Here is a 22,930-nt window from a genome sequence, read left to right as displayed (position 1 = left end):
TAGTCAACAGCTGTCCAATTTCGTAAACATTTCCTGAGCATGATGCTAGACCCTGAGAGGCAGATACAAAGATAATTAAGAAATAACCCTTGCTGAGGGGAGAGTGGCTGAGAGCTTGATTCTTGGAGTCAGAAAAACCCATGCTTGGATACCAGCTCTTGTTAACTGTGTGCTCTTGGGCAAGCCCTCATCTTCTCATCTGTGTAAGGCATCGAACAACGCAAATGATAATAATAATGCCACAAAAAGAGCATTCTGAGAGCTGCATGGGAAGTGCATAGCACAATGTCTGGCACTTAGGAGGTTTTAAATCAGTGTTATTTATTACTATTATTGTTATAATGTTCACAGTCTAGTGAGGAGGAGAGACATCAACTAATTACAAACACAAAGCAGATGATCAGAGAAATTTGAATAGAGGTCAAATGAGCTTTGGGGATACGGAGAGAAAGAAGAGACTAATACGGGCTAGAAAATTCTGGTAAGATTTCTTATAGGATTTAAAGAGAGTTGGGTGTCAGCTTAGGAAACAAGAACTGCAGCTCTAACGATAATGATGAAATAGTGCAGTGAGAGGCAACACGATGTACTGAAAAGAGCATCAAGATCGAAACCCTCCAGCCTTAAGTTGGAATCTAGGCTCATCCATTTATTAGCCAGAGGATTTTGGACAATTCATCTAACCCCTCTAAGCTTCAATTTCCTCACTCGTAAGTGATGACAATTCCTATTTCTAATGGCTGTTGAGGATTATTTATTTATTTGTTTATTTATTTATTTATTTATCAATCACATGCCTAAGTACCAGTTACTGCACAAATTTTAACAATCACATTAACTGAGTGAGAAATTAAGGACCCACACACACTGCTCCTCTTGGGGTGAGGCTGGGGGTTCTTTTCAAAAAGGCAACATCATGACCACCCTGCCGGCATTTGCCTACTGTCATGATTCTTACAGTGGTTATAAGACACTTAGAGAGTCTAGCAGCCCTTTCAGCCAGGAAAATGCACACATACATGAAAATTTTTGCATAATCCAAGAAGTTGCGAGACTCCCCAAAACGTAATCCATGGAGTTGCTGAGCTTCCAGAGCCCCCAGTGAAGAAGTGAGCCCCTGAAAAAGGCGTAAGCCAAACCATCAAAGGAAAATGTCTTAGAACCTCACTCCTATGACCCACTATTTAGCTGGGGCTCAATACGGAGCAGGGCAGTGGACCGAAGTATGAGAGCAAACCTGGTATAAAAAAAAAAACGTTCTCCTGTGATTACATTTTTTCTCACACAAATAGTTTACCAAACCTCAGCACCATTAATAATAGGCTAATCTTGCGCTGACTAAGCCTGCTGAGCCCCTTGGCTGCAGCCTTCGGGCAGGTGGTCCCGTGCTGTTGTCAATAAGTCCACATAGAGTTGTCAACCCCCTACTTGCTATCCACACCTTTCCTCTCCCCAGTCTGATACCTACCTCAGCACACTCAAATGCCACCCTCGTATGCCAAAGGGTCAAACATTTTTTTAATGTTTTTTCCAGATGCTTTGACACTGTGTGTAAATAGCCTAAATGTTCCATGATATTGCGAAATTCAGGTATAGGAGAAAATGATATATTATCACCTGAACTGTCTGTAGATACCGCTACGCCTTTTTTGTTTTTTGGCTGCGTTGGGTCTTCGTTGCTGTGCACGGGCTTTCTCTAGTTGCAGCGAGCGGGGGCTACTCTTCGTTATGGTGCATGGGCTTCTCATTGCAGTGGTTTCTCTTGTTGCGGAGCACGGGCTCTAGGCGTGTAGGCTTCAGTAGTTGTGGCATGCAGGTTCAGTAGTTGTGGCTCACGGGCTCAGTAGTTGTGGCGCACGGGCTCAGTAGTTGTGGCGCATGGGCTTAGTTGCTCTGCGGCATGTGGGATCTTCCCGGACCAGAGCTCGAACCCGTGTCCCCTGCCTTGGCAGGCAGATTCTTAACCACTGCGCCACCAGGGAAGCCCTGCTACGCCTTTTTGATCCTAAGTTTGATTCAGTCTTGAAGAGAAGGTTATGAATAAACCTGATTCCCAGTATTTTGCTTCCATCAGCACCATCGTCATCACCATCATCACCATCATCATCATTCTTCTTGCCCATTTGTTTACCCCACCCTCCTATTCCAGTCTCTGCCCCAGGAGGTTGATTCCTCAGACCCCACCTCCCAGGCCTCCTTCCTGCTGGTTCCCTGATTGGCTTGGTCAACGGGAGGCACAGGCTGGAGATCAGAGCCTGGGGTGTCTCTTCCCCACCCCCTCCCTGATTTGCCTGATTTGTAGCCGCGGCTGTCTCCCTTCATCCACGGCTTCTGTCAAGTGGCCCCTACTCCAAGAATCCTGCTCTCTCTGGGCTCCATCATCCGATTTCCTCTCCTTGCTCCTTCAGGACAAGAGTGGTAAGTCTCCCATCACTTCTAGTCTCTGGGTGCCTTGACATCCATGTTTATTTTCCTAACCGTGACCGCTGAGTGATCCCTTCATGGGTGTCTCTGATGCCATCCGAGTTAGAGTCTGTGTCCTGCCAGGATCCTGATGATACGTCATCTCTACTCTCATCTACTCTGTGTCTATTATTGATTGCTCCCTGTGTATCAGACACTGTGCTTTCCATGAGAAACATATTTCCATGAGGAAAGTATTATTTTATACATGAGAAAGTAGACTTAGCCATTTTAAAGATCTTATCCCAGGTAACACAGCTAGTAAATGGCAGAGTCAGAATTCAAACTACTCCAGAGCCTCTTTTTAACCACTGCCAACAGTTCTGCAATACAGTCCATGTCAGAATCATCTGGCGTGTTTCTTACACATCCAGATTCTCAGAAACCTACTCAGAGCTCTCCGCTGAGGAAACCAGCTGTTGGTTTTAACGTGGGCAGTGAAGCTGGCTTAGGGTCATCACCTGCTCTGAGGGAGCTAATGGCATAGGTTAACTGACAACCGATGGGACGGGCTGGCATTGAAACTCTGACCGGTATGGACAACAGTAATTAGTGAGATCGATCAAACTCTCTCTCCCTCCCATAGTTAAATGAAAAATGCTAAGGAAATTAGTCAGGAGGTAGAGAGAGGACAGAAAAGAAAACCATAAAGAGAAGCAAGCAATGAGCAAATGGAGTGGCCATATGCTGGAGCACTGACCAGTGATGCAGTAATGACAGCAGTGTCCCTGGAGCCAGGCGGAAGCCGGAACAATGACTATTCCTGGCTTTTCTTGAGATCTATCTCCTCTCACACATCAACTCACCAGTGATCTAAGTAATCGCTGGTCATGTCTTCCCTGACCCAGACTCATTTGACTGAGCTGACATCCTCCAGCTTTTACAGAACAAGCTCTAAGCAAACACAAGTGAAATAGCCTTCCTACTGGTCTTCCTGAATTTACTCTGTTCGTTTCTCTAAACCATTATTCACACTGAAGCCAGCGTGACGTCTCCAGACTGTAAATCTAAGTTTATCAGCCTCCTTGCCTAAAACTCACAAATGGTTTCCTATTCTCTTGACATAAAGTGAAAATTCCCTACCGTGGCCTCCCAGGTCCTGCGCCATCCAGTCACCGTGCCTCCTCTTCATCCTCACCTGGAGCCTCCCTCCCCCTCAGCCTCTCTGGTCCAGCTACCCTGGCCTTCTTTCAGTCCCTCCCAATCACCACACTCCCTCCTGCCACTGGGTTTACCACAGGCTCTTCCATCTGCCTACAGTGTGGATCCCTTGCCCTTTCATCTACTTCCTTCCTTCCTCCTCGGCATCAAACATCACCTCCCCAGGGATGCCTCCCTCACCTCCCTGACGGACACCAACCTCATAGCATCTCCCTTGCACGGTATTGTCACAGGGGTGACTTCTTTTGTGATTAAGTGATTAATATCAGTCTTGACCAGTAAGCTCCCTGGGATCAAAGTCCATGTCTGAGTTTTCTCACTGTTGTGTCCCCAGTACCTTGTACGGTGTCTGGCCCACAGCAGACACTCAAATATTTGTTGACTATGGCATGACTGGTTTAATGTCTGCCTGCAAATAACTCTAGGGAAAGGCTCTTCTACAAGGGCCACTGTATAGTTGCCATGGAACGAATGACAATAGTAACAGAGGGCAAGTAACGGTCGCTTAGGAAGGGCCGACATACAACAGGAGACCAGAGTATGTGTGGCTGTATGCACAGTACCCAGGACCAAGCACTCCACTTGGAAGGGGAGCCCAATCCTTCTGCAGCCGCAACATCTACTTTAGCACCTACGACAATGCCCAGAAGGTCAGTGGCGCTTGGCTCTCCTTCATCGAGTTTCATTTAAGCTTGCAGGTCTATTTCCAGAGTTCAGGGCTACAACTTGGTAACCAAAATGGGGCCAGTTTGGTGCCCGTTACCCACCTCAATCCCGCTTTCAACTGAGTTGGAAAATTAAAGAGAACAAATTTGCAGCTTTATTGCAAACTGAAAAAGTGATACAATTAACACAAATGTCTTTGATTGCCTCTTGAAAAACACTTGTAAATCAAAATTGGTTAAAGACACAGACCTACTAGAGAATGGACTTGAGGATATGGGGAGGGGGAAGGGTAAGCTGTGACAAAGTGAAAGAGCGGCATGGACATATATACACTACCAAACGTGAGGTAGATAGCTAGTGGGAAGCAGCCGCATAGCACAGGGAGATCAGCTCGGTACTTTGTGACCGCCTGGAGGGGTGGGATAGGGAGGGTGGGAGGGAGACGCAAAAGGGAGGGGATATGGAAACATATGTATATGTATAACTGATTAAATTTGTTATAAAGCAAAAAAATAAAATAAAATAAAATTTAAAAAAAAAAAAAAATCAAAATTGGTAATGCTTTTAAGGATATGACATATTCTTTCAAAGTATCCATGAGAGAGGGAAATGGTTTCGGATCATGCAAATGTGTGAATTTATGCCTAATAAATGAAAAATATTCTTCCTTACATAATTCCCTTTCGGGGACCTGCTTTAGTTCAAAAAAGTTTTTGAACACTTGACAGGTGCCAGGTATTCTGCTGGGCCAGGGGTAGGAGATATGGAGAATCTGCAGAACTCTTGCTGTCAAGGGCCTCACGCTCTGATGGAGGAGATCGTGGCAAAAGCAAATAACACGAGCCATGTTGCAAGTGTACGTCATGTAAAGTGTACGTAGGATAAAGTGCACATCCTTTGTCCTATGAAGGAGATAATAAGGGTGCAGAGTTTTTTGAAAATTAGGGGTAGCTCATGGAGAAGACCGTAAAAGGTCCATGATATCATAGAGTACAGCTTCCTAACTTTACAAGTAAGAAAAATGAGGTCCCCAAAGGTCACGATCTCTTGACGAGTTAGTGCCAAACCAGATCTCGAACCCAAAAGTTCCCTTTAAAGAGCGGTCAAAGATATGACCAAGTTCTACTGTTCTTACTGGCTTTCTCCAAACCACTCCAGCCACTGGGGGTTGAAGTATCAAGCAAATGTTGTTTGCTTTTTTTTTGCGGTACGCGGGTCTCTCACTGTTGTGGCCTCTCCCATTGCGGAGCACAGGCTCCGGACGCGCAGGCTCAGCGGCCATGGCTTACGGGCCCAGCCACTCTGCGGCATGTGGGATCCTCCCGGACCGAGACACGAACCTGCGTCCCCTGCATCGGCAGGCGGACTCTCAACCACTGCGCCACCAGGGAAGCCCTTGTTTACTTTTTATAAGGGAGCAGCAAGGTCCATCTCCCTGCCTCCCATCTGGTCCCTTTCCACTCTCCTTCCCATATATCAGGTGGAATAACTTCCCCAAATGCAAATCTGATCGTGCCACCCCTTTCCTTCCCACCACCCTTAGGCTGACAGCCTGGGTCCACCCTAAGGCTCACTCCAAGTGCTCTGGTCCTGACCCTTGACTTCAGCCTCCTCTTCACCACTGTCTCCTTCCCTCTCCATGTTCCAGCCACACTGTTCTTCCTCTGGTTCTTCAATCTTGCCATGCTTTCTCCCACTTCTGGGGCTCAGCACGCACTGTTCCCTCTGCTTGGAACACTCTTCCTCCTTCTTCACCTAATGATTCATTTGGTTGAGATAAAATACCATTACCCTGACCTGTAGACTGGGTTAGTCTTTCCCTGCTCTCTGTATGCTCTCTGCCATTGCTCTGTATTGAATCACGGGTTGAACATCTGCCTTCTGCACTAGACTCTAAGCCCCAAGAGTGTGGGAACATCTCAGTCATTCACTGATGCGTCCCCACACCCTAGCACAGTATGTAGATTCTTAGGTAGGCTAAGCTGCTGGAACAAATAACACTTCAAATCCTCAGCCTTTTACAGAACAAGAAGTTATTTTTTTCTTTTTCATGTGACAGTTCAGAGTCAGGGTTCCAGGTGGGTGGCAGTTCTACTCCATGCCACCATGTAGGGACAACAGGCTGATGTGGCTTGTGGCTTCAAGATGCGGCTTCCAAAGTACTCCTGATAATTTCTGTGTTAATTGGCTAGAAACAGGAAAGGGCACGGAAGAGGCTGCATAGAAGGCGACCACTTCTCTTCTGCTTCTTTTCCATTGGAGGGCATTTGGTCATATGGTCACAAAAGGCTACACAAAAGGCTAGGATATGTGGGCCAGCCATGGCCAAGTATTATACTTCTTTACCATGTGACAAGGGGAGAAAGGATTTTGAAAGACAGATGTCAGCTCCACCAGGACGTTCAGGGCAGATTTACTGAAAATAAATTAATTTTTAAATCATTATATTGCTCTACTTTAGATGCTGATATCAATATCCAAACTCCCAGAATCATTATGTTTCTATCATTTTGTTGGCAGCATTTCAATATCCAAACAACTGGCTTCAATAAAAGGTAAGGCCTGGTGTGACAGAGATGTATGTGTTTCTTCTCTACCATGAGAGCATGCCAAGAGTTAAAAATAATAGGACACCAAAGGATGCCAACGATGTAAGAGAACTTGTAGATGAATCATCAAGATTTATGATGTTCTTTTTATTCTTTTTTTTTAAATAAATTTATTTATTTTTGGTTGCATTGGGTCTTTGTTGCTGCGCGCGGGCTTTCTGTAGTTGTGGCGAGCGGGGGCTACTCTTCCTTGCGGTGTGCTGGCTTCTCATTGCGGTGGCTTCTCTTTGTTGTGGAGCATGGGCTCTAGGCATGCGGGCTTCAATAGTTGTGGCTTGCGAGCTGTAGAGCACAGGATCACTACTTGTGGCATGCAGGCTCTGTTGCTCCATGGCACATGGGATCTTCCCAGACCAGGGCTTGAACCTGTGTCCCTTGCATTGGCAGGCAGATTCTTAGCCACTGCGCCATCAGGGAAGTCCCTGATGTTCTTTTTGAACATTTGGAAATTGAGGTCCAGTGATAGGAATTAGCTCACCCAAATTTAAAGGCCCAGCTATAATAGGAGCATGGATCCCTGACTCCTAATTCAGTGTTCATCCCACCATGGCCAGTTGGCCCTCCATGGGCCGTATCCTCAGTGTGTCCAAGTCAGCATGTGACTTATAAACCTTCAGTGGTATTCAGGATGCAATCAGTCCCCAACTGCCTCTGTTGATTGAGCAAAACATAGTGTGGCAAACTCCCAAGGTGTAAACATTTGCCATCAGCATTCCATTTTATAGGTAAAATATTTTTAGAGCCAACAATACTGTCATGGAAATAACAATATAAGAAAAAATATACTCATATACTGGGATCATTATCTTATTCCAAAACATGTGGCTTCTTTATAGAGTAACAAGCACAGCTGGATTCTACTATATTGCAGTTATTTTTCCTCCTAGATGGCTGGTCTATGTCTCCAGAGGAGATGCTTTATATTTCTATTTAAATAAATCTTCATCTTGGTGAGAATATTATTGTTACACTATCACAACACAAGAGACCTATGATTTCTGTTTCACAATTTCAGGCACTTTTGATAATGTCAATGACAAAATATCATGTCCATGACATGATAAATATCCATGACATTTCTCATATAACAGCCCCCTCTGAGAGGCTGAGAGGGGAGTGTAACTCTCTATCATCCACACTGCCCACCAATACACAGACACACACACACACACACACAGACACACACACACACATCATTCCTGGCACCAGACTCCTTACAGTAGACAATTGGGCCACATTTATTCCCAGGCCTTAAGATAACACAGGATAAATATGGCTCATCTTGCCAGAATGTATTTTATTCAATGGTAATTTTAAGTGTTATTCACTGAAATCAAGCAGGGCTAGATCATGGAATAGAAGTCAGTACCAACCCACATTTTCAATTCTGGCTATTTGGACTTATGCCCTTGATCTCTTGGGGGAGGTGGATAGAAATGGGTGTTGAGTACGTATTTGCCTGTAGCATCCAAAGTAGTTTTACAGTGGAAAAGTTTGAAAAGTGCTAGAGTACTGGGGAAACTATCGATCTAGCAAGAAAACGGAAGAGATCTAATTTTTAGTTCTGCCATGTACAACTGATGCATACTGGGAAAAACCATGTTTCTCCTGTAGGTCTTCATTTCTTTGTTTGAAAAAATAACTAATATTAAGAAAAGTTCTAAAATGAGGTGATTCTGACACTTTGCTGTACTGAGGTTTGTGTTTCTACTACACTAAAGTGTTAGGAACTCACTAGATGAAATGTTTCACATTTTAGGTTCCACTTTCCAGGGCAGGTGAAGAGAAAGAGGCAGGGATTGTTCTCAAGTTCAAGTCAGCTCAGTTCAGCACACGTCTATGCTAAGGCCTACAACACGCCAGGGCCTGGGAATGAATACAATGATAAATAAGATGCAGTGACTGCCCTCAGGGAACATACAGTCTAGAGCTGCACTGTCCAATATGGTAGCCACTAGCCACCTGTGGATGTGGAACACTTAAAATGTGGTTAGTTTGAATCGAATTGTGCTGTAAGTGTAAAATATGTGACAGATTTAAGAGACTTAGTAAGAAAAAGTGTAACATATCTGAATAATTTGTTCATGTTGATCAATGCTGAAATGATATTTTGATAAATTGGGTTAAATAATATATTTCTAAAATAATTTTATCTGCATCATTTTACTTTTTTAATGTGGCTACTTAGAAAAAATTTCATTATAATTCAGGCTCATATGACATTTCTTTTGGACAGCACTGATCTAGAAGGTAATTGAGACAGAATAACAGTGTTTCAGTCTGAAGGTTATGACAAGCTTATGTTTAGGGAAGTAGAGAAGCACAAAGGAGGGGCAGGTAGCCCTATCCCAGGGTTTGGGAAAGAATCCTGCAGGATACACTGCCTGAAGAGCAAGATCTAGAGGTAGCATGCATCACGGTGAGGAACCAGACTGACTGTGTGACCTTGAGCAAGCTACTTAACCTCTCTGTGCTTCAGTTTCCTCATCTATAAAGTGGAGATGATACTAGAACCCACCTCGGAGGACTGATGTAAGAATTAAATGAGTCAGGGCTTCCCTGGTGGTGCAGTGGTTGAGAGTCCACCTGCCGATGCAGGGGACACGGGTTCGTGCCCCCGTCCGGGAAGATCCCACATGCCGCGGAGTGGCTGGGCCCGTGAGCCATGGCCGCTGAGCCTGCGCGTCCGGAGCCTGTGCTCCGCAACGGGAGAGGCCACGACAGTGAGAGGCCCGTGTACCGCAGGAAAAAAAAAAAAAAAAGAATTAAATGAGTCAAATCATATACATCCCATAAAGAAGTGGCTGGCATACAGAGCATGGGCTCCATAATCGTCCATCACAATGCAAGCTCCAGGAACCAAGGAGCTGTTCTCTTAATACTGCTCACTGCTCTCTCCCCAGAACTACGACAAGGCCCAGCAATAAGTACTTGCTGGGAGCACAGAGTGTGTAAGGAACTGCAGACAGTTTAGTGTTATTTAAAGCATAAAAAGTAAGGTAGGAGCTAGCAGGAAATGTGGACATGAAGTGCCTGGATTAACACCCCCCACCCCCATTCCAAAGGCAAGAGAGGCAATAAAAGACACCCAAAAAGAAACATCAATCCTTTGCATTTTTAATGGCACATCGCCCTTTACGATATGCTTTCACATATTCGCCCACAACTCTGTGAGGCAGACAGGGCAGGAGTTAGGAGGCAACATGCTGAGTTTATTAAGGGAAGAACCCAACCATAAAAAGAGGAAACCAAAAAACGCCTCACAAAGTCTCATCAGTATTGGTAGGATGAGCGGAGCTCGTTTTTATCTTTTATTTTAAATTTTTTTCTAGTTCGGTTTTTACCACGAGCATATGTTATTTTATAGTCAGGGAAAATGCATGCTGTGTTAAAATGAATGGAGGAGAAGGAAGAGAAGTGGGCTAGTCCAGATGGAGTCCCCATTTAGAGAGCAGTCAGACCTGAACTTCATCAGAGGACTGGGAAACGTCTGGTTCCGCAGCCTCCATGGAGATGCTCTTAGAAGGAGTTATTCCAAAGTGGCAGATCTTTCTATGGCCTTTGAAGGCAGACAGACTTTCGAATCTTTCCTCTGCCACCCGGCAGCAATGTGACCTTAAGATTCTTAATCTCTCCATGTGTCAGTTTCCAATATGTAAAATAGAGACACAAATAGTACCTACCTTTCTGGGTTTATGAAGCGTTAAATAAGCTTATGCTTAAAAGGCATCTGACACATAGTAAGCAAGAAAGGTGTCTATCATTACTTGCAAGCTCACTCACAGCTTGGAAGCTCACCCGTTCCTTTCCAGAAGGGCACAGCCAGGAGAGGAAGAGGTTACTGTCCCCCATGAGAAGTCTCAGACCCAGCAGAACAACCCATACTAAAGCCCTGTCTGGTTATTCTGGGTTATGAATAAATAAATCAACTGGTAAAAGTTACAAAAGGGATATTTACCTCCGAAGGAATTAAGGTGTTTCTTCTAAGCACTTTGCTTCTTAAAAACAAGACTATTTATAAACAGAGTTTATTCTTTAGCCACTTAAATGCCAAGTTACGGCCATGCAGCTCCTCACCACCTCAACCCCACCTCCCAGGAAAGGGAGACATGAGCTAAAAGAAATATGCCATCTCCTTGTTTTTGATGAGCAGGAAAATCTTGGGTAATTGAGGAAAAAAATCCCAATTTTACTTTTTACTTACTTATTTATTTATTATTATTATTATTATTTTCTGCGGTACGTGGGCCTCTCACTGTTGTGGCCTCTCCCGTTGCGGAGCACAGGCTCCGGACACGCAGGCTCAGCGGCCATGGCTCACGGGCACAGCCGCTCCGCGGCATGTGGGATCTTCCCGGACCAGGGCACGAACCCGTGTCCCCTTGCATCGGCAGGCGGACTCTCAACCACTGCGCCACCAGGGAAACCCTATTTTTTAAATTTATTTATTTTATTTATTTATTTTTGGCTGTGTTGGGTCTTTGTTGCTGCGCGTAGGCTTTCTCTATTTGCGGTGAGCGGGGGCTACTCTTCGTTGCGGTGCGCGGGCTTCTCATTGTGGTGGCTTCTCCTGTTGAGGAGCATGGGCTCTAGGCACGTGGGCTCAGTAGTTGTGGCGCGTGGGCTTCAGTAGTTGTGGCACACGGGCTCTAGAGCACAGGCTCAGTAGTTGTGGCGCACGGGCTCAGTTGCTCCGTAGCATGTGGGATCTTCCCAGACCAGGGCTCAAACCCGTGTCCCCTGCACTGGCAGGCGGACTTCCAACCACTGCGCCATCAGGAAAGCCAAAAAATCCCACTTTTAAATGTGGGTTTCAGGATGTGGCAGAAGTGAAGGGAAGAGGTGGATAAGGATAGGAGGGAAAAGAGCTAAAAATTGAATGCAAAGAAGCAGGGAACTTTCTGAGTCTGGGATAGTAGTCTAGATGGAGGGCCAGCCACTGGACTAGCAGACAGAAGCCACAGGTCAGGATGAGACTGAGGATCAGAAACCAAAGAGGAAATCAAGGAGTAAGAAGCTAAGGGTACAGATTCTGCAGATACTGATTCGACAGATATTTGTGAAGCACCTCCTAGATCCTAGGCACTGTTCTAAGTGCTCAAGTTTCCACAGAAGAGAAGACAGGCAAAACATTCCTATCTTCTTTTATTTATTTATTTATTTATTTATTTATTTATGGCTGTGTTGGGTCTTCATTTCTGTGTGAGGGCTTTCTCTAGTTGCGGCAATCGGGGGCCACTCTTCATCGCGGTGCGCGGGCCTCTCACTCTCGTGGCCTCTCTTGTTGCGGAGCACAAGCTCCAGACGCGCAGACTCAGTAGTTGTGGCACACGGGCCTAGTTGCTCCGCGGCATGTGGGATATTCCCAGACCAGGGCTCAAACCCGTGTCCCCTGCGTTGGCAGGCAGACTCTCAACCACCGCGCCACCAGGGAAGCCCATTCCTATCTTCTTAAGGCTTATGTTTTCAACATGGATTCAGACTCAAGCTCTGCCACTTATTAATGTGTCCTCAGCAAGATCCTATCCCTTCTTCATCTATACAATGGTATAATCATGGAGAGACGTACTGTGTTCATGGGTTGGAAGAGTCAACACAGTAGATATCAGTTCTCCCCAAGTTGCTTTCTAAGTTTAATGAAATATAACAAAATTCAAGTTGTTTTTAAAACAAAAACAGACAAACTTATTCTAAACTTTATGTGGGAAGGGGACTAAAATAGTCAAAAACTGTAAACATCTCAAATGTCCTTTGGTGGTGAATGTGGTACATTCATATCATGGAATACTACTCAATGAAAAGGAAAATACCATCAATACATGCAACAACTTGGATAAAACGCAAGGGAGGGGCTTCCCTGGTGGTGAAATGGTTAAGAATCCACCTGCCAATGCAGGGGACATGGGTTCAAGCCCTGGTCCAGGAAGATCCCACATGCCACAGAGCAACTAAGCCCGTGTGCCACAGCTACTGAGCCAGCGTGCCCAAACTACTGAAGCCCACGTGCCTAGAGCCCGTGCTCCACAGCAACAGAAGTCACGACAATGAGAAGCCCGCGCACTGCAACGAAGAGTAGCTCTGGTCGCTGCAACTAGAGAAAACCTGCTCACAGCAACAGAGACCCAACACAGTCAAAACTCAGACAAACAAATAAATAAATTTATTTTTTTAAAAATGCAACAGAATCACAACATTGTAAAGCAACTATACCCCAATAAAAAAATAAAAACAGAAGAAAAAAAAAAAACTCAAGGGAATGATGCTGAGTTTAAAAAGCCATTCTCAGAGAACTTCTGTATGATTCTATTCACGGAACATTTGTTGTTTCATAACATATGAAGATGGAGAACAGATTATTGATTGCCAGGGGTTAGGGATGGGGGAGGGGGCAGGTAGAAAGATTGGCTGTAACTATAAAGGGTTACTATGAGAGAATCTTGTGTTGGTGGTAGAGTTCTGTATATTGATTGTGGTGATAGTTACACAAAGGTACACATTTGGTAACATTGCCAAGAACTACACACACACACACACACACACACACACACAGGATGAGTGCATATGTAACTGGTAAAATCTGAACAAACTGTGGATGGTATCAATGTCAGTTTCTTGCTTTGGATGTTGTACTGTAATTATGCAAGATGTTTCTTGGGGGAACAGGTGCGGGAGATTGTTTTTGCATATTTATTGGCAATTTCCTGTAAATTTATAATCATATCAAAATAGAAAGTTTAAAAACGCAATAAAAATTTAAATGGTATAATAATCCCTATGGTGGTTATGAGAAGTAAATATACAATTTATTAAAGTATCTGGCACACAATAGATGCACAGTAAATGGCAGCTCCAACTTCCTATCCCAGCCAGATTGCTGCTTACACACATGTCCTTGACTTGCTCTAGCTTGGAGCAAATAAGTGGGTACTCTTGAGTGAGGGGCAAAAAAGAGTTATCCATTTGTGGGACCAGGAAGTCTGAATGCCTCAAGCTTCGGCCTAATTGTGGGTGAAATGACACAGGGGGATGGAGAGGACACACATTTCCTCATGTAAGAGAGAGAGAGGCCAACACATTGATTAGAATGCTTTGGCAGATGTTTATATACACAATTTACCATTTAGTCGGAGTCCTGTTCAGAGATACAGTAAAAACTGAGAAGGTCCACAGTTGTTTTCCCTTCATCCATTCCTCTTAACTCTTGTCATTCCATCTAACTTTTTAAAAAATTTTTATTTTATATTGGGGTATAGTTGATTAACCATGTTGTGTATTGAACTTTAATTTAAAAAAAAAACTAAATGCTTAAAATCTTTCAATGCCCTCTCTGTACATGTGATGGAAAATCCTGATTCCTTTCCACAACCTAGGAGCCCTGTATGGTCTAGCCCCTGCCAACCTTTCTAATGAAACACCCTTTCAGCTTCTAGACTCCAGCCACAACTGTCTCCTTTCAGCTCCTCCAATGTGCCAGGCTCCTGATCTGAGCCTTCACATATGCTGTTCCCTGAGCCTGGAACACTCAACACAACCCTAATCCCAGGCTGACCCACCCCACCCTTTACATGGCAGGTCCTTCCCACCGTATTGGTCTTAGCTTAAATATTAATCTACTTATATAATAGATGCCTCCAAGACAACCTATCTCAGTACTTTTCCTCCGAGACCCACTCTGTAATTTTCTATTTCTTCTGTTTCTGTACCTTCTTTGCCTCATACAAGTTGCAAAATGCATAATATATGTGTATATGGAGAAATAAATAATTGTCAAATATGTATAAAACAAATATATATATACACACATATCCTCTTGATTATTATTTATTACCCCACTAGATTGTAATATAGATGAGGGCAGAGGCCACATCTGGTTGTGTCACTTCTGTGTGCTGAACAGCTCAGAAAGTACCAGAAACACAGTAAGTGCTCGATACAAAAGTCACAAATATCTGACTGATCATCTTTCTTTGAATCCATGATTGTTGCACTTTACCTGGGCAGAAAGCTGTTGGATTTTGTTTTCTCTTCTTCCTATTCATTCATTCAACAGCATTTACTGGCACCTACTACATCGCAGGCATTTGTGCTGGTCACTGGGAATATAGTGATAAAAAAAAGCTATGATCTCTGGCCTCATGGAGCTCGTATTCTAGTTAGAGAGAAAGATGATTAAACATGCAATAACTGTAAAGCAGGAAAAGTTCTATAATGGGGGATATATTGGGGACTGAGAGAACAGAGAGGATAAGAATTTTCTTCACTGTCCTTCGTGCACTTCTCAAAGTTCACTGTGTCCTACCCACTGGAAGGGACTGAGCTAGTACCATCCTTTCAAGGAATTTAAATCAGAGAAACCAGCTAGATCACTGTGATTGAGGCCATGATTCAAAGAGATCCCTTGTCTATCATAATATCATTCTCCTTTATCACACTGGCATGTGGTGATGCTCTATCTGACACAGGATATAAACTCCACAAGAGCAGGACTTTGTCTTATTCAATGAGGTATCCTTAATGCCAGGGACTGAGCCAAGCACACGGTAGATGCTCTATAAATATTTGTTGAATAACTGAATGAAATTACACATCGGGAGATCAAGGCTTAGAGAGGTCAGGTGTTTTCCCAAGGTCACAGGGGAAGAGGGTGATAAATCTCATCCTAATTCTACTAATTCTAATTGCTACTGAGGGACTTTTGTTCTCCATGGTTTAAAGATTAAGGATCAGACACCCCCATGTCCCACTCCCAGATAGGTGGCAAAGAGCCCAAGGCCAGGATCACATTGACACAAACCTTCCAGCCCTGTTCCCTAAGTTCCCCCTGGAAGGTAGAGCCTCATGTCTGGGGAAGGGTCATTTCTAACCTAGGCTACACAGTTGTACATTTCTTCTTTCACAGCTCTACGCAAGGGTTCAGATCTGGAAAAAGCCATCGCCACTGCCGCTACGATTTTCAGAAACTTTTCTGACCCTGATGGTAAACTTGGGAAAGCTACTGCCAAAAATCTACTGCAAACCCAATTTAGGAATTTCACAGAGGTAAGAGAACTAATAGGTACCAAGAAACAGGGGGCCACGCCATAACGGCTGGCCCGAAGAGTCAACAACTCCAGCTCAAAGGCACCATTATGTTGCTTCATTCCACAAATGTTTATTGGACACCTACCCTACGCCAGGAAATGAGCTGTGCACTGGGGTTAATGCAGTGAACAAGCTAACAATCCAGCAGAGTAGGGCGATGTGCTGAAAAAGTTATTAGAAATAGTCAGAGGACCGTGAAAGAGTAGAACATGCAGTGAGAGAATAAAACAGAGCGACCATCTTGGGCTTGGTGGTCAAAAAAGAGCTCCTGGGAAATGAAGGTATAGCTAAGATCTGAAGAACGAGATCAAGAGTGAGCAGGGACCGGGGGCGGGGTGCGTGCGGGATGAGAATGATGGCATTCCCAGCAGAGGCTTTGGCATAAAGCATGTCAAAGACCTATGAGGGCCAGTAAGTAGTGGTGAGAAGAGGCAGGGAAGTAGGAAGCAGTGGAAGAGGAGGCCGGGGAGGTGAAGAGAAGCCACTTCCTACAGAGGCATAGCGTGAGGGCAGGAGGAAGCCAGGGAAGTTTCTAAACCCGGGTCGAAGAAATTACACCAGCTGCGGTAGGAGATGAGACTATGGTTGGGATGGGGTGTGAAACGAAGAAAAGGGGAACTGTGGGGAAGGAATCCAAAGAAAAGATGTTGGTTTGGACTAAGGTGGCAAATATGGGAGGCATCTGGAAGGTGCAATGAGCGGGATCTGATCACCGTGAAGGCTGAAGAGTAAGGGGGACACATAATGATACCTCAGTTCTGACTGTGGGAACAAGTGGGTGGTGGTCCCATTTCCAGAGAAGAGGAAGGCTGGAGAATAAGCAGATTTGAGGTGGTGTGGGAGGTGAGGGCAGGTGATGAGTTCTGTTAGCACGTGTCAAGTTTAAGATGTCCTTGAAGCTGTCAAGTGGAGAAACTCGGACAGCAACAGGATATGTGAGCAGGAAGGTCAGAATAGAGATCTATAACAGTGAGAGTGAGCAATATGAAAATGGTTACTGAACAGAAGGGAGTGACCTAAACCATCTAGAGGCATCTTTCTCAAACCTCAGCCACCTGAATACCATCTTCAATATTTTTCCCGTATCTGCCTATAGCCTGTATTATAATGTACTTAGAACTTGTTAAGAGAACACTCTACTTAAATGGAATTATTTTATAAGGAGCCTTGATCACCATTTTAAATGTAAATTCAGTGGGTAAAAGTGGAAGGTAGTAAAAAAATATAGATGACTGTTCATTCTTATTTAATATTTATTTTTGCATCGCCTAAACTTGTGTTACATTCTACCAGCAGTACATGTTCAAACTTTGGAAAATAGTAGCCTAGGGAAAATGCATAAGAAAAAAGGAGGGCCTCACACAGAACCTAAACCACCAACATTTAATGGTAGATTGAGCAAGAAAAAACTTAAAAGTAAACAATCTCTCAGGTTCTATGTGTATTTGGAGACGTTTAAAAAAGAAGTATTATAGTTCCTTTAAGATATAAATATATATGGTTTTAGCATACCACAGTTATATAAGGTGCCACCCACTGGGGGAAGCTGGGTCAAGGGTACAACTTCCCGTGAATCTATGATTGTTTCAAAAGAGTGTGTGTGAAATCGGCTTTTTTTTTTAATTCCACAAGTAAGTGATTTTTTTTATAGCCTGTTGCATAGAAACAGTGAATAGATTGGTGGTTGCCAGGAGCTAGGGGGAGGGGAAAGTGGCATGGTATAGGTCAGAGGGTGCAAATTTCCAGTTTTAAGAAGAATAAGTTCTGAGGCTCTAATGCGTAGCGTGGTGACTATAGTTAGTAATATGGTACTGCATGCTTGAAGGTCATTGAGGTAGATCTTGAGCATTCTCCCCACACACACGCACACACACACACAAGTTAACTCTGTGAGGTGATAGATGTGTTACTTATCTTGATCTTGGTAATCATTCCACAACGCATGTATATTAAACCATCACACTGTACACTTTAAATATATACAATTATATTTGTCAATTATTCCATAATAAAGTTAAAAAAGAGTGTGTGCAGCAAGATCCTTTTTGACCCACCTCCTAGAGAAATGGAAATAAAAACAAAAATAAACAAATGGGACCTAATGAAACCTAAAAGCTTTTGCACAGCAAAGGAAACCATAAACAAGACGAAAAGACAACCCTCAGAATGGGAGAAAATATTGGCATATGAAGCAACTGACAAAGGATTAATCTCCAAAATTGATAAGCAGCTCATGCAGCTCAATATCAAAAAAACAAACAACCCAATCCAAAAACGGGCAGAAGACCTAACTAGACATTTCTCCAAAGAAGATATACAGATTGCCAACAAACACATGAAAGGATGCTCAACATCACTAATCATCAGAGAAATGCAAGTCAAAACTACAATGAGGTACCACCTCACACCAGTTAGACTGGGCATCATCAGAAAATCTACAAACAGTAAATGCTGGAGAGGGTGTGGAGAAAAAGGAACCCTCTTGCACTGTTGGTGGGAATGTAAATTGATACAGCCACTATGGAGAAGAGTATGGTGGTTCCTTAAAAAACTAAAAATAGAATTACCATATGACCCAGCAATCCCACTACTGGGCATATACCCTGAGAAAACCATAATTCAAAAAGAGTCATGTACCACAATGTTCATTGCAGCACTATTTACAATAGCCAGGACATGGAAGCAACCTAAGTGTCCATCGACAGATGAATGGATAAAGAAGATGTGGCACATATATACAATGGAATATTACTCAGCCATAAAAAGAAATGAAATTGAGTTATTTGTAGTGAGGTGGATGGACCTAGAGACTGTCATACAGAGTGAAGTAAGTCAGAAGGAGAAAAATAAATACCGTATGCTAACACATATATATGGAATCTAAAAAAAAAATGGTTCTGAAGAACATAGGGGCAGGACAAGAATAAAGACGCAGACATAGAGAATGGGCTTGAGGACATGGAGGGGGGAAAGGTAAGCTGCAATGAAGTGAGAGAGTGGCATGGACTTATATGCACTACGAAATGTAAAATAGACAGCTAGTGGGAAGCAGTCACATAGCACAGGGAGATCAGCTCGGTGCTTTGTGACCACCTAGAAGGGTGGGATAGGGAGGGTGGAGGGAGACACAAGAGGGAGGAGATATGGGGATACATGTATACATATAACTGATTCACTTTGTTATAAAGCAGAAACTAACACACCATTGTAAAGCAATTATACTCCAGCCATCTCTGACCTTTGAGCAAACAGAGTGCTTTACCTAGTAAAGGGCTTCTCTCTCTGTCTTATCTCCAGCTCTTCCTGGAGGGAGACAGACACAGGTCCTTTCACCCTCACTGGTAGGTGTGACCTCTCGAGGAACAGCCTAGAGAAACATGAAAGGTCTAAGCCTGTAAGAGGAATGTATCATCACTCCTAAAGTGCCTTAGTCATTGCTGTGATGGGTTTTTTTTGCAGCCAGCACATGGATGAGTGTTTGGGGTTGAACTAAATGCAGTGAATCAAATGACCTTAACATTTTTGATGCACTTGGGAAGATATTTCACGAGCTGTGGCTGGAACTGAAAATCCCCTCCATTTAGGTGTTTTCACATGTTTTCCTTCACTCTGTTGCTGAGGACTATGAACTTGGGTTTGATTCATGATCAGACTTAGGGCTGAACAATCTTCCAAAGCACATATTTTCTTTTAGCATATTTTATTCCATATTTCTGGATAATCTTACGCTCAGTGGAGCACATAGTGGATACCTCCAATAACAAAGGGGTTGTACTCTGAAACCGTAACAGTGTCTGTATCTGTAGAGGAGTAGGGTAGCAGTTGAGTGTGGGCTCCAGAATCAGGTAGCCAATGCGCTGAATCCTGGTTCCACACTCATAGCTGCCTAGCTTGGGGCAAATCACTTCGTTCTCACTGAGTCTCTGGCATTGCCTCTGTACGGTGGGAAAATAATAGTTCATATTCAATAAGGTCACTGTGAGCACTCAGTGAGATAACCCCTGAAAAGATTTGATACGGTGCTCAACTAGTAGCATTGGTAGCAACTTGACATGTTGTTAATAACGTGTTTACTCTTGCGTATTAGCTGTAAAACCGAGGGGGCATGATGAAACCAAACCAAGATACAAAGACCTCCTTTCTGAACTCGACGAACATATAGAAAGTAAGCTGGATTTTGAGGATTTCACGATCTTACTGTTAAGTATCAGATTTGCTACAAAATATATGGAGTGTAAAAATTATGCAATAGGACTTCCCTGGTGGTGCAGTGGTTGAGAGTCCGCCTGCCAATGCAGGGGACACGGGTTCGTGCCCCGGTCCAGGAAGATCCCACATGCTGCAGAACGGCTGTGCCCGTGAGCCATGGCCGCTGAACCTGCGCATCCGGAGTCTGTGCTCTGCAACGGGAGAGGCCACAACAGTGAGAGGCCCGCGTAACGCAAAAAAAAAAAGCAATAAATAGCTTTAAATATATAGTTAGACAAATTAATGGCAAAAGACAGTATTAAATTATTGAAATTTTTTCATTTTATTTTTAATTAATTGAAGGTACTGATCATGCACCTGGGGGTGCCTAGGATGGTTCTGATTGCTAATATTCAGACCCAGTGTAACTAAAAAGTCTATGCATACTCTTCAAAAATGTTTAAATAATATAGTCTCTGGTGCTTTACAGTATGATAGATTTGATACCACTGAATATTGCATTGCTTTCGCTGCATCAGTAGTGTCTTAGAGCACTTTCCTTATAATCACTGAGTCCCTCATTCATTCACTCATTAAACAATGTGTGTTGGACCTCTACTTGATGGTACTGCTGAGGATACAGTAATTAACCAGCCAATCTCTGCCTTCAGACATGCCTGCAGAAGTCCAGCAGTAGAGATAGGCTATGAACAATTTATCAATCCATTGAATATACAGTATAATTATAATTGTGATAAGGGCTACAGGATGGTAAAAGAGCTGTTATCACCAGACCTGAGATCAAAGTCAGATAAGCTCTACTGACATTCTACAAAAGGCAAAACTATAGGGGGGGTGCGGGGAAAGAGTGGTGCTTGCCACGGCTGCAGGTGGGAAATGGAGTTGTCCACAAATAGGCACAAAGGAACTTTTAGGGGGGGTGGGAATGTTCTGTAGCTTGACTGTGGTGATGGTTACATGACTGCACACATTTGTCAAACTCTTAGAACTGCACACTAAAAAGGGTGAATTTTACTGTATGTGAATTCTACCTAAATAAATATGACTTAAAACCCCCAAATCCCAATATTTTTATAATTTCTGGCCATGATTTAACCAACAACTCCTTGAGAATATGATCTAAAGGTGGACATGTCTTAAGGACACACAGCCCCTATGGCTATACCTATGTTCCTGAGTTTACATTATACACACACACCCATCAACGCCTGAATCTTTGAGATAGACTTGCACAAAGACTTTTACTCATTATAATATTATTGTAGCTTCCTGAGTTCCCTCCCTCATCTCCTCTTTTCTTCCCAGCCCAACACGTTAAGGATCCCTTTCCAAAGGGAGACCTCTGACCCTGGTCTGGAGAAGCATTATCTCATCTTGCAGTGTTCCAAATCCACCAAGACCTGACTCCTTAGTCCTCCTTACTTTCCAAACCTTAAGCATTCTAAGTCCAAGAGTTTATGTACCATGTCACGGAAAGCCCCAGACTTTACTCTGTCACCATCTTAATAGGAGGAATGTGTGTTCAACAAGACTCAACCCATGTGCTAGGTACTGTTTTAGGGGCTTTACAAATATTAACTCCCATCATAACCCTCTGAGGTAGGTATTAGTATTATCATCTCACAGATGAGGAAACCAAACCACAGAGGTTTTGATTTTCCCAAAGTCACACAGCTGGCAGGTTGGAGAGTTCTCTGCCCTCTCTGTGGGCATTGTTAATTTTGTTTTAATATTAGACTTCTTCATGAGCAATAATATAATTCAACAAAAATAACTGTGCACATTTCAGGCATTGTGTGTGAGAGAGCGTGGTACCAGCTGGGTCCTGGAGAACCATTTGGCATTCCTCAAATAGAATCTGTGGGCTGTGCTCCCTCCAAGCCCTTTGTATTTTAGTCACATGTAGCTGAATATAGCAACTTTGGTGACCAATCGAAAGGTCAGATTCACACCTTTCAGAAAAGGAAAAAAGAGACCCTGGCCAATGGTGTGAGGAGGAATCTTGGAGCCATTCCAACCCTTGGGGCTCCCAAAGGATTTATGAATCTCCATCCCAGATGGGACATCACACTCCTCTGAGGGGGAAATCAATTATAGAATCTATTTTAGCCTGATGCAAAGAATGAAAACAGAGCAAAAGCTCTTGGAGCATCAGTGACAGATAAATTGATGAGCACTATACTTAGACACTAGATCACAGGAGCCTCACCTCTTGGTTCTGGTCCCAGGACCATGAGCTCTACTCTTCAAACAAAGGTTCCATCTTGAAAATATTACTGGTCATCACAGGTGATTATGTATGCAAATCTGTCCTGGTATCCCTTGGTTGCAAAGAACAAAGCGCACTGGAATCCCATACACAGATACACATATACACATATACACACACACACGAAGGAAAAAGGCACAGGTTGTATTTATCAACAAAGTACAGCAGCATATAACAAAATGAAAGAGAATGCAACTAATGTCCAGGAAACATTGGAAACGGCGATAGAAAGCAAAATCAAGATTTTGCTCTTTAGTGTCTCTTCAGTGAATTGGTTTCTTGGCTCTGCTTCTGTCTGCATGTGGTCTCTCCCTCATTTCTATCTCTACCTCTCTCTTTATCTGTACCTCTTGACTAGTTGTTTTTTTGGTTGTTTTTGGTTTTTGGTTTTTTACTGTATGTGAATTTTACACTGTAAATGTAAATGAATGTAAATGAAATGTACATTTACAATGTAAATGAAATGTACATT

General features: G+C 43.4%; 1 protein-coding gene across 1 annotated transcript; it reads left to right on the top strand.

Annotated features, from left to right (window-relative positions):
- Positions 1-4,164: 4,164 nt before the first annotated feature.
- SNTN (sentan, cilia apical structure protein) lies at positions 4,165-20,232 on the top strand (the record flags this gene model as incomplete). Its single annotated transcript, XM_082637693.1, is given in 5 exon segments — positions 4,165-4,274; positions 6,811-6,845; positions 15,799-15,938; positions 20,085-20,185; positions 20,187-20,232. Coding segments are annotated over 5 exon segments (432 nt in total).
- Positions 20,233-22,930: the final 2,698 nt, after the last annotated feature.

The sequence above is a fragment of the Mesoplodon mirus genome (assembly GCF_964341445.2).
Source record: "Mesoplodon mirus genome assembly, chromosome: 12".
In the NCBI taxonomy this organism is placed as follows: domain Eukaryota; kingdom Metazoa; phylum Chordata; class Mammalia; order Artiodactyla; family Ziphiidae; genus Mesoplodon; species Mesoplodon mirus.
Note: the sequence above shows the minus strand (reverse complement) of the source record. Positions and strands in the feature narration are given on the sequence as shown.